General features: G+C 40.2%; 1 protein-coding gene across 1 annotated transcript in view; it reads left to right on the top strand.

Moving 5' to 3' along the window:
- PRKN (parkin RBR E3 ubiquitin protein ligase) overlaps positions 1–12,354 on the top strand; it is a 1,108,857-nt gene that overhangs the window by 667,270 nt on the left and 429,233 nt on the right. The window contains exon 6 of the mRNA XM_049765509.1: positions 6,272–6,387. Coding sequence (XP_049621466.1) covers positions 6,272–6,387 — 116 coding nt within the window. The remainder of the gene's footprint in view (positions 1–6,271; positions 6,388–12,354) is intronic.

Genomic DNA, 12,354 nt, shown 5'->3' with positions numbered 1-12,354 from the left:
TGGAAACTGGGGACAATGGTGGAAGGAAGATAACACAGGTGGTGAGACTGATGTTGAATGCCCCAACCAACTGCATTATGATCAACTTATAAATCATGGTATTTAAATAATGTAAAATATATAAAATCAATAAAGAATGAAAATAAGTACAGTCCTAAAACATAAAAAAAAAACAGGGAGAAATCTTATTACTAAATAAAAGAAATCTGAGAAGCCCTATTGTGTAACTCCAACTGTATGATACTATATTTTTTCTAGCAAACGGGATAAGGCTATGGAAATATTTTTAGTGGTGGTTGGTTGCTCTAATGATGATTATATTATCATTTATTCAAACCAGGGGTCTCAAACTTGCGGCCCGCGGCCCGCAAACGGCCCTCCATACGACATTTTGTGGTTCTGCCCTAGAGGAATCGTTTTTGTTTTGTTTTGTTTTGTTTTAGTTGTTTGGGTCACACCCCCCAATGTTCAAGGCTTACTACTGACTTTGCACTCAAGGATCACCCTGACGTTGCCTCCTGCGGCCCCCAGGTAAATTGAGTTTGAGACCCCTACTTAGAGTATTCCTCACCTTGTGTGAACGAGACATATAGAGTGGTTGTGATACACTTACCATGGGGGGGGGGGTGGTGGTCATGCTAATATGAGGCAATTCCATACATGTGCATAGAGAGTAGCAGAAAAATCTTTCTGTAACTCACCTCAGTTTGCCATGAATATATTGCTTCCAAAACAGTCTAATAACAAAGGCACTCTGGTTAGTATTTTCTTCCTCCCTTTATTCACCTTGGCTTTTTCCTGGCTATCTATGTATTGCTTATAGATAAATGTATGTATTCTACTCCTTTCTTCCTTCCGAATGAAATAAAATAGATCTGGTGAGTGAGAGAAGTGTTAAAATATCCCAGGCATTCACTTGTTGCCCATTTTGTTCCTGAGTAGAGTGTTTATGGCTGTGTGTCTGTTTACAATTAAAATAAAATAAACAAGATAAAAAGCAGCTTTGTCGTTTGCTTAAAGAACAAACAAAGACTTTCGAATAAAGTTTAGAGTCCAAGTCTAAAATCATTTTTAAAAAGTTTGAGAACTAGCTATTTTTATTGTTCAGTATTTCTCTTTGCTGGTCACCAGCACTCTTGTGCATTACTGTTATTCAAAAGGGCATTTCTCCTCCTCTCTCTGCCCAGACCAGACATGAATGAGCTATGTTTACTATGTGCCTCAGCCCCACTGAGCCGGGACTTGCAAGGTTCCAGGCACAGAACAGAAACCAGCAATCAAAGAGGCAGTGCAACATAACTCACATCCAAAACCCAGAATTGGAGTGGGGAAGCTGACAGGCATCCATGATGGTTTAGACTCTCTAGGGGTTCATAGTGAAATGAATGAGTGAGGAGGAAGGGGAAAGAAGGCTGTACTATGGGGAGACCAGTAATAAGATGCAGGGACCATATCAAGAGTGATCCTGTGAGAAAATGAGCAGTCTTTATAGCAGGGAGAGATGAGATTGGGGAACCCCGCCCCCAGTAAGCCCCAGAATAAGCTCCTCATTCACCTGGGAGTCTGATCATTGAGCTGGGGCTGGGGAAGAACTGCACCATTAAGAAAAGGATGACAGAGCTGTGTTTGGTTTTTCCTTATTCAACATCATTGAGCAGGGTCCATTTCTGCACATTTAGAATTAAACGTGCGATAATTGCCAAGCCCTAGAGATTGCGCGGGGGATGGGCAGGAGAGCACCATGCCTATGGATGCATGGGGAGTCTGTAAATTTCCAGAAGCAGGCCTGGTCTCCTCCTATTTTTATTGTTTGGTTTGGAGTGGGGGTTGTTGTTTTGGTTTTGGTTTTGTGTCATAAGGTTTTACCAACCCCCAGTTCATGTATGATCTCCTGAGGTCAGACTAGCAAACCTGAGCAGAGGATGGCAGTGGGATTTTACAAAAGGCAGCTCTGTGTGAACCACAAAACATTTGAACGTCTTTATTTCCCCAGGAACTGAAGCTGCAGAGCTTTGGATATACACAGAATCAGCTAATGTGGTGTCTGACTGCCGTTCCACTGGTTGGAGCAGACAGGCTGTGGGAGAGCGAGCAGCAGAAACCTTCCACTTGGGAAGCCAAAGCTACAGAGAACAGTTGGGGTCCTGTGTTGGATGCCCTCTGTGATACTGTTCCCAAACCACCTGGCAGATGGAACCCCTGTAGAGTTATTTGTAATGGAGGATCCAAAGAGCAATTGTTTGGAGATTCTCCTTGAGGATGAAAGCTTTGGAGACACCACCACACCAGAGATAGGAAAGAACAGCATAAAGAGAGGCACCATTTGCCAACATTAATGACTCCTAACCAGACTTGAATCTGGGCTGTCCTTCCTTCCTAATAGACAGCTCTGATTAAAGGAGAAATTACTTATCAACACTGTGTTATTCCCAAAGCATTTCTAAGCCCCAGTGTTCATGCTTATCTTCTTGGTGCCTCAACCTACTCCCAGGCTATTCTTTTTCTATAGTCCTGTTACCCTGTAGATATCCTAGTCCCTCTTGTCCTTTATAAACATTTTTGGAAGGGAATAAAGGCCCTCTGGTCATCAGCCTGGAACCCTTTTCCCCAGATCATCTGCTGGTGGGAACATCCTTGGTCCAAGTTGACCCTGGCCAGCTGAAGGATTGGATACCCCCAGTCTGGACATCCTCAGTCCCAGTCTGTAAGGCTTTAGCATCAGAGGAGAAGCTGCATTCAGCTTCTTGCCTGAGTCAGACCTGCTCCTTCAGCACTACATGAAAGTTGTAGTGATGGGGTTGATGGGCCTCATCTAGACCTCCCAGCCCAGGTCCAGTTGCTCTCTGCTAGGCATTCCCCACTGGCCCTGGTAGGCTCCAGCCTGCAGTTCTGCCAGCTTTGCCCAAAGAGCCTGGGTGGAGAGACTCCCTAGAGGACAGAGAGCAGGCAGGAGGAAGCTGTTCCTGTAGCTCTGGCTTTATTTCCTCCATCAGCCCAGCTTCACCTAACAGTCCAACTGTGCCTTCTTTCCCATTTCTTTAAGAAGCGAGCCACTTATATGGTTGTCACTGCAGGCTGACTTCCTGTCTTGGGATAGTATTTCTTGATGACCCTCTGTTCCTGTACTCCTATTCGGTTCTCTAGATAGACCAGATGTTCTGAGCAACTGTTCCTTTCAACCCTGAACCAACTTAGTGCAAACCAACACCAACCCACTGAGAGGGCCTTGCACCCCATTAATTTTGCCATGAAGAAGTAATTCTCCTCTCAGAAATACTAAAAGGGACTAAATTTTACCATGATTCTCATGTTTACTCCCTCTTATATTTGGAGTCTGGTATCTGTCACCCATAGCTACAGAAACTATGGGTCACATCTGGAAGTTGGATAAAGCTTTATGTAAAGTCCATTAGTCTTTGGGGACTTAGCTCCCTGAAGTTTAGTCACAGTCATGTAAACCTTACAGGGAGTGGCCAGGAGCTGCTTACATGGAAATTCAGGGCACAGGACTTTGAGGATTTTTTTTTTCTTTTTTTTGTTTTTGGGCCACACCCGGTAACGCTCAGGGGTTCCTCCTGGCTATGTGCTCAGAAGTTGCTCCTGGCTTGGGGGACCATATGGGACGCCGGGGGATCGAACCGCGGTCCGTTCAAGGCTAGCGCAGGCAAGGCAGGCACCTTACCTCTAGCGCCACCGCCCGGCCCCATGTGTGAGGATTTTTCTAGTCAGTGTCTTTCTCCTCAGTCTTCACATCCACTGTGGAGCTGACCTTTCATTCTTTTAACACTGGCTTCCATGCTTATTCCCTGTACTTCTTTGGTGAGAGTCATGTCTTGAATGGAAATTCAGGGACAGAGTATTGTGGGAGCTAGCAGGGGGAGGAGACAGTTTCAAGAAAGGCTGAGAAGTGTGAATGACTAGTGAATGGTGATACAAGACTGAACTGGATGGAAAGAAGGCTCCAAGACTAGTGCACAGAGATGGTGTTGAAAAATCAGCAAGGTCAAAGAGTCCAGCCATGTTGGCCCTGGGCTCTTCTATGCTGAACTCATCAGGAGCAAAACAGAGAGAACTTCACAGGGCTATATTATTACTGCCAACCATACCTTTTGAGTATTGGTTTAGATTCTTTATCTTTTATTATTGTTTGCTTGTTTGCGAACCTATGCTCTGCAGTACTCTGGAATTCCTTCTGACTCCATGCTCAAGGAGTACTCTTGGCAAGGCTCAGAGGACCCTATGAATGACATAAATTAAACCTGGTTTAGCTGTATGCAAGCTCCGAATCCACTGTGCACTTTCCCCATTACTATTTTATAATAAAAAATGGGAAACACTTCATTATCATTTGGGAAATGGGCAGAAACAGTCACAAACAGTCACAAAGATTTTAATCCTGTAGTTTACTGTGATTTTAGATCTGAGAATATGATGCAGATGAAAGGGGCTGACCTTGTGGCAGATGCAGGGTAGGGAAATGAGCATGACCTGGCTGCCCAGGGGCTGCCTGCCCATCCACATGGCTTCAGTAATGTTTCCACCATCCTTTGCCTCTGGTCCAGGAGTCTCATACCTTCTGAAGTCCCTTACAAGGCTGGGCTGTGTGACTGCAATCAGACTGCAAATCTGCTCTGTGTAAACTCAGTCAAGTCTCTGCCCTGCACCCTTCTGGCCAACAGTTCTAACACCATGGAAGAGCCTCCCAAACATCAGTAAAGAAAGCCCTGGAACTCTCTAGTGACACAAACTTAGGTCATATACACAGGTTGATGTAAATAGTGCAGTTGTATTGCCATACTTGGATCTCTGGAACTTTCTGAATATTTGGGCTCTCTTTCTCTACCATCTGTAGGTGCTCCTCTTCCACAGGACAAAGGGAACCAGGTATTTTTTCTGACTGTATCAACTGGTGTGAGGACAGTTTATTACCACAGAGCTCAACATCCACTTTTCTGCAAGCTAAGAAAAAATACTAGAAATGTTCTGCAGTGATTTATCTATGTCTGAAACAGCATCTTCATGATCCAGCCAGCTCAGCTGTTCTGGAGTAATGACACAGTGGTGTATTAGGAGTGTGGAGGTCATCCCTGTCTTCCAAGAGCACCTCTAAGCCAATTTACCCCCTTTTCCTCAGGGCCACGCACTTTCTCCCAATTTTACAGTGTGAGCAAGAATCATGGTTTGTGTTTTATTCCAATGTTGGTGAAGAGCCCTTTTCTGGTTTGTAAGCAATTTAAAAAGTAAAAGTTGAGTCTCTTTCCTTCATCAGACAGGAATGACCTTGAAGCCAAATCTTTTGCTATTGCTCTTGCCAGGATTGGAACAAAACAGACCCCCTAGTTTGCTGCTGCTGCTGCTATTATTGTTGTTGTTTTATAACTTCTTCTCTTCTCCTTTCTGTGATTGACTTCATCAAGGGAGTTGTCAGGACCCTGTGTCTGGGAGCAATTTTTGGACAACACTTTGGTACATGGATGATATTAGGAGTGTAGAAACAAGTAAATGGGCTTCAAGGGATTAGTATTGTCATTCATAACAATAATATTTCAGCTAAGAGCTAGGAGTGTGGCAGAAAGGCTCAGGGAAGAATAGTGGAAAGGGGTCTGCCTTTAGAGCATTCCAGATGCTTGACATGGAAGCTGCTGAACCTCCATGAAAATGCTCAGGTGCTGAGGAGGTGAGGTTCTGGGAGTCCAGGGTGCTCATTCAGGCTGAAGAGTCATCCCTGATGGAGTCTAAGGTCTGTGCACACTGCACACTTTTCTACATGAGGGTCCCTCAAACCTACATTCGGCACCACCATCTTGATGCCGAGGGCTGTTGACAAATCTGGCATCATCCTTTTCAGTGCTGGGTGCTTTCCTGCCTCACCTCTGGGTAACTGACCCTGGTCCAAATATGCCTTTGCTAGCTACTTTCTTCCCTATAGCTTCTCTCTGACCTCTGAGCTGTGTGACTCAGCTGAGATCACCATCTGGCATCTTCTACAGAGGGCCTCATCCTACTTCCTTGGCATCTTGAGTCAAAGAGGAAACAGAAGGTAGACTTGTCCAGGTTCTGGGATCTTTTTGAAAAGGCAGCTATTGGCTAGTTTGGCATGGGACATCTATATCCCTCCAAAGATTAAGTGCTGACAGCTTTTCTAAGTCTAAGCTAGGAGCTAAGGATAGATGTCTCCTGCCCATAGAGCTCATTCACTGCAGAAGCACTTACAGAGTCAGGAATGCCCAGTGGGAGACCAGGTCTTTGACAGTGCATCTGTGTCTTGCAGGAATTCTTCTTTAAATGTGGAGCACACCCAACCTCTGACAAGGAAACGTCAGTAGCCTTGAACCTGATCACCACCAACAGCCGTGCCATCACCTGCATAGCCTGTACTGATATCAGGTAAGGAAGAGCCTCCCAGAGTTAGAGACTGGATCCTGATTGGATGCTGGTGTCCAAGTGGGCCGGTTGTCATGCTCTTGAAAATGTCAAGTCCTTCCTTCCATCCATGGACAGGGGAAGGATGACTGAGGTCTGAAAATGGTGTCATTTTAGTGCATCTTAAGAAGCAAACATGTAGGTTATTATATTTGTGGGTTCACAAGTGAAATGTAGACACAATGCTATTAGGAGAAACAGAATATTTGGCCCAGAAAATTCCATTTTAAAAAGTCATTCATTCTCACACTCTCTGGATACTACATCCTTTGCTGATTTTATGCAGTGGCTTTATGTCTGCCCCAACCCAAAGAAGGGAAGAGACTACTTTGCTATCTCTTGTGAGACTAGAAGAATCCCTGAAAGTAGCCTATGAGGGAAGCAAGGAGAGAAATAACTAGTTGTGAATTATACTTCTGGATCAAGGGCAGTGTGAGAAACATCAAGACAGACTTTGTCTGCAGATTAGAGGGGAAAGGACAGAGTTCTTTTCTCAACTATTCAATTGAGCCAAAGGAAAGAAATTACTTTTATGACATCTTCTTTGGGGTGGGCCAGAAGTTTCAACTGCAACTCTGGTGAATCTCTGTGAAACAAGATTCTCAGTGAAATGCCACAAAGAAGGAACCAATAAACTCAAAGATTATTTTTATTACTGTACCAGACTTTTAAGCAAGGAGCCATACCTAGTCATTGAAATTTCTTCTTTGGCCATTAGTGCTGTACTATCTTTGGCCTATTAATGTTTCTTTAAGTTCTGGATTTGGTGGTTCCTAGGTATTCCCACCCTTAATAACATGATTCTCTTTAAGCCATTGAAACAGTGGGTTGATCAGTAATAGCTTAAAACTCTGACCACCTATGAACCAAGTATATTTCCCAGGAAAGATAGGAATTGCCTTTCATTCTGTGGCCTGGTTAGTCCCTACTTGACTGGTGCTCTCATAGGGTATGACCCCAGGGGCAGCACTTTGACCACCCTGTGCCAGATGAATGAGCCCATGGGACCAGCACTTCCACATGTTAGATATACAGCCAATTCCTCTGGACTTCCAGAGGTGGCCCTGGACAGTACTGAAAACATAACTGAAAGGTAGTTGAAAGCTCCTTCCAGCATTTCAGAAGACACATTATCAACAGTGTTTTTTTCTAAATAAAAAGTCAGCGCATCAGCTCATATTTTTCAACCTTCCATTAAACCTGCTAAAAATGACATTAAAATATGTAATAGTGGCATGTTCTCTCTCCGTGGACTTCCCTTCATGCTTCCTGCTGTTAAGTGGTCACCTTAATATTAATATCTTACCTCCCCCATCTTTGAAGAAAGTGTTCCAGCTTCCATTGATAACAAATAATATTGTCTGTGGTAGTACAATATCATTCCTGTTATTACACCAGGGTAGGGTGGATGTTAAGTAGAAGCTGCTGTGTCCTGGTAGGTTGACATGTGTGTATGTATCAATCACCTGGTTGAGTAGGACCCTCTTCCTGCAGGAAGCAGAATGAATGCCTCGTGATCTTAGAGTAAAAAGGAATATGATGAATATATACATAGGACAGTTGCAAAGTCTCCCCCAGAACACCCCGATTGTTCTGAATTGGATTTGGGGGTTTGTTATGAGTGTTTTCACATGGTCATCTTATTTTTAATTTAGAAGCAATTCATTTACAATAAACTACAAAGAAAATTGGAAATTTACCCTCATAGTAAGACTCAGGTTTAATTTTCTGGCACCTTTATTATGCCTCATATCTGCATATACATGTCATGCATATTATATATGTATACATACATGCACATGAATGTCATGTGTATATAATAATATATATTATATCATGTTAGTTTTGGATCTGGCTTTTACTAGTCCTATTCTATCATTTGGGCATCTTTTGTTTAATCATCTCCCTATTGCTAATGATTTGAATTGCTTCTAACATGCATGAATATACTAACAAAAGGCTGAAATCTGTCATTTTATATAAGTTATTGACTTTATGCTCTCAATCTAAGAACATAGTCAGAAAGGTCACTGGCATTGGGGATATTTAAGGGACTTGGTACTTGTTGCCAGATTTCTTTCCAAACATTTTATCTTGTTCAGATTGTGATTGTCTGTGTTTCAAAGGACATTTTTGAACATTGTGTTCATAGTTTAGCCATTACCCCTTTGTTAGGGGAAATCAATTTCTTCATAAATATTTGTATTTATTATCTTTTACCAGGAATTCAAGCATTTTGCAAGTGTTTATTGGTATTTGTTGTGATTAGGAGAAAAGGCTTTGGGAGGATCATGGGAATATGACCCATCTCAGCGATTACTTTGTCATTCCTGACATCACTGTGCCCTTTCTTAACATAAGATGCGTTGACCTTTGAATTTCGTTAAACATTTTTGTTGGATTCTGATTTTTATATTGTGTTTGCTCCTGGTGATAGAGTAGAAGATATTATGAATTATGTATTTGAAAATAAAATATGGGGTGTTTTGTATATTTTAGGTTTATTTTGCTTTTTATATATGCATGCTGATTGGACATAACTACTGAATAGATTAAAATTAGAGAGAGATTTAAATAACTTAAATACATTTCTGTGTAGCCCTTTTAATTCTAATCAATTAAAAATTGGGGGACTAAAATAATAGTTTGATAGTTAACATGGTTGCCTTGCTTGTGGCCAACCCCATAGGGACCCCCAAGCAGCATCAAGAGTCACTCCTGAGCTCACCACCAGGAACAGCCCCTGAGCAGCACCAGGCCTAGTCCAAACACTGTCCCCATCCCCCCAAAATGTAGCTACTTTATTTTCTAGAAGATTGTGGGTATACAAAATTATGAAAAAGGTACAGAAATCTTGCATAAAACACACATATTCTGCTTAATCACCTCACACTTTTAATGGCTCACATAGTTATCATTAGTCAAAGATGACACTATATGTCTAAACTATCAAAAGTTCATAGTTCACATCACATAGTTTACTTTTGATATTCTATAAATTTGGACAAGTGGATGAGAACATATATAACATCACTGTGATATAATACAGAGTATTTTCACTGCCCTAAAGATTCTTTATGCTTAGTCCTGCACTCCTGGAAACTGCTGGGTTTTTTCCTGTCTGCAGAGTTGCCTTTTCTAGAAAATCATGCTGTTAAAATAAATATGGTGTGTAAACTTTCCAGACAGATTGCTTTCATAAAATATATGTACCTGAGGGTTCACTGTATATTAATATCATGGATTCATACTCATTTATTCTTAGTAATGAATTTGGGGAAGGCTCTATGACCTGTGTCTAGGTTTACTTAATCATTGATTTTTGTTTACAAATGTCTACTGTCCCAATACTGCATCTTTAATATATTATATTGCCTTTGTTCCTTTGTCCAAGATTAGCTAGCCATATTTATTGGATTCTATTTCTGGGTCCTATATTCTGTTGCTTGATATATTTGTCTGTATTTTTGCCAGTACGACACTGTCTTGATCACTGTAGCTTTGTAGTAAATCTTCAACTCAAGTAGCATAAGCCCACAACTTTATTTTGCTTCCATATTGTGTCAGCTATTTTTGAGTCTCTTTCTTTTTCTTCAAGTAAACTTGAAAATATATTTATCAACAAGTACTTCCTGGGACAATTATTTAATTACTTTGACTTTGTAGATCAAGCTGAGAAAAATTTTTTTCTTGACAATATTAGCTTTCTCTCTCCCTATTAAAATGAACTATATTGTCATGTAGTTCTGTTATTCCATTCATCAGTATCTGTAATTTTCTTCATCTACATAGGTAAAACTTTTAAATATTTTTATTTGTTTAAAGAAAATGCATCACATGGTTGACATAGTTGATCATAATATATTTGTTTCCACACAAGTAAATTGGAAAAATAAACAAAAAATAGAAGAGAAGAAAAAAGAGAAAGGAAAAAGTACAGTAACAAATACATTTGTGAAAATTATTGTATCTCTAGTGAAGTCATATTACAATGGCAGAAGGTTAAGCAAGCTCTTTTTATCTGTCTATTCTGTTAAATTGGGGTGTTCCTTTAGGGATGACAGCACCAAAGAAATGAAGTTGTTCAGATATTCAAAGCATTATTACTGATAATATGACTTTTAGAACCACATTATCAATTGCCAGAATTCCCAGAAGGAGGAAGATATGGGAGTAGGGTGTAGGGTACCCACACTTTCTCTAAAACATCCTAGTGGTATCAATCCAAAAACCAGGTTACCTGAAGTGTGGTCAGTTTGGTGTTACTGCAGGGAATCATAGAGGATCAGTGATGAGCAGAGCCATAGGATAAATGACAATCCTGGAGGCAGCAAGCATGGCTTTGGCAGGGTAGAGGATTGGCCCACCCTCTCCTCCCTAAATGGTCAGCTTTTGGCTGTGTGAGCCAGTGTAGCCATAATCTTTCACAACTCAGTTTAAATATCATTTGAGAAAAGATTGAGTTTATGGAGATGACCCATTCAAACAAGGTTATTTTGTGGGCATGACTCAAAACTTTGAAATATTCATTAGCCTTATACTCAAGTAATTTATTTAGGGTAGTGGGAGTAATACTATAGTAGTATTGCACTTTGACTTTCAAATTGTGCTTGCTTATTTTTGAAACATAGAGTAGCAATTGACTTTTACAAATTAAACTTGTATCCTTCAACATGACATAATCTCATATTTGGATCCAGGAGTTCTAGTTGTTTGTGATTCTTTCAAATTTTCTATATAAATTACCATGCAATCTATGAACAAAGAGTTTCTTGTCTTTTATCCCAATCTATTGACTTTTGTTTCCTTTCCTTGTCTATTGCATTATCGAGTTCTTTGAGGATGATGTTAAAAGGAATGATAAGAGGGGAATCCTTTCCTGTATTTGATCCTATTGAGCTTGTCACAATTAAGAAAGATGTCATCTGTGGGGAACTATAGGTGGAGCTTATAAGTTAGAGAAAATTCCTATCTAGTCTAGATTACTGACTTTAAAAAATTTTTTAAATTAGTGCGTTGAATTCTTTTCTGCATCTATTAACAATCATGCAAACTTTTTTTTTTTAGTCTATTGACATGATATTGCATTTTGAATATTGCAACAGCTTTACATATCTGAAAGAAATCCCACTTGGTTGCTATATACAATTCTTTTTGTAGTTAGAGTCAATTGGTTAAATTGGTCAATTGGTTAAATAGGTTAAAACTTTGTCAAGTTTTTTTTAAATCTGTCTGAGAGAGAATAATCTTAGTATCCTCACAATATCTCTAACATGCTGTACTTAGCATGAATGATCAGATTTCTAGTTTCTGAAAGAGTGTAAAGAATTAATAGCATTTTTATACTCCAATTTTAGTGTGCTTTACAAACATATACTTTAATAAAAAGAGATCAACATTTCTGCTACTAGTCATAATTGAGATACAAAGAATGTGAATGCTACTAAGCTAACTTCTGATTTTAGGACTTGGCTTTTCAATTTCCCTATCAAATCCAATTATTGAAGTAAGTATTCTAACAAGGCTCTAGCTGGTTTTAAATGGCCGTGACAGGTAGAAATAGCTCATAACGATACTTGTAAATCTATAGTATCATTTGAAAAAAAACACTCACTTCGGAACACATCTGCTGACAAATGCAGCAATAAAAATAATGCTGTGGTTTTAACATGTGAGAAAATGTGGCAGAGACATGTAGTAGTTATTTTCAGATGTTAAAGGTTCTATTTTAATGTAGGTCTTTTGAATGTGTCTTTTGAATTCCCTTTGTATAGAAGTCATTTTTCTTTTTCCTAAAGGGTTATCTGAGAACTCAAGCTTTCTGAGGCTTCATTGTAAAGACTTCAGGCCTTCCAGACTCTCTATAGCCACAGTAGTGTGTTGGTTTCTATTGACTCAACGTTATCAGTGGGTAGTTTTAAATGTGTGAAT

The sequence above is a fragment of the Suncus etruscus genome, chromosome 18, assembly GCF_024139225.1.
Source record: "Suncus etruscus isolate mSunEtr1 chromosome 18, mSunEtr1.pri.cur, whole genome shotgun sequence".
NCBI lineage: Eukaryota > Metazoa > Chordata > Mammalia > Eulipotyphla > Soricidae > Suncus > Suncus etruscus.
The sequence above is the reverse complement of the archived record's forward strand: the minus strand, read 5'-3'. Positions and strand labels throughout refer to the sequence as shown.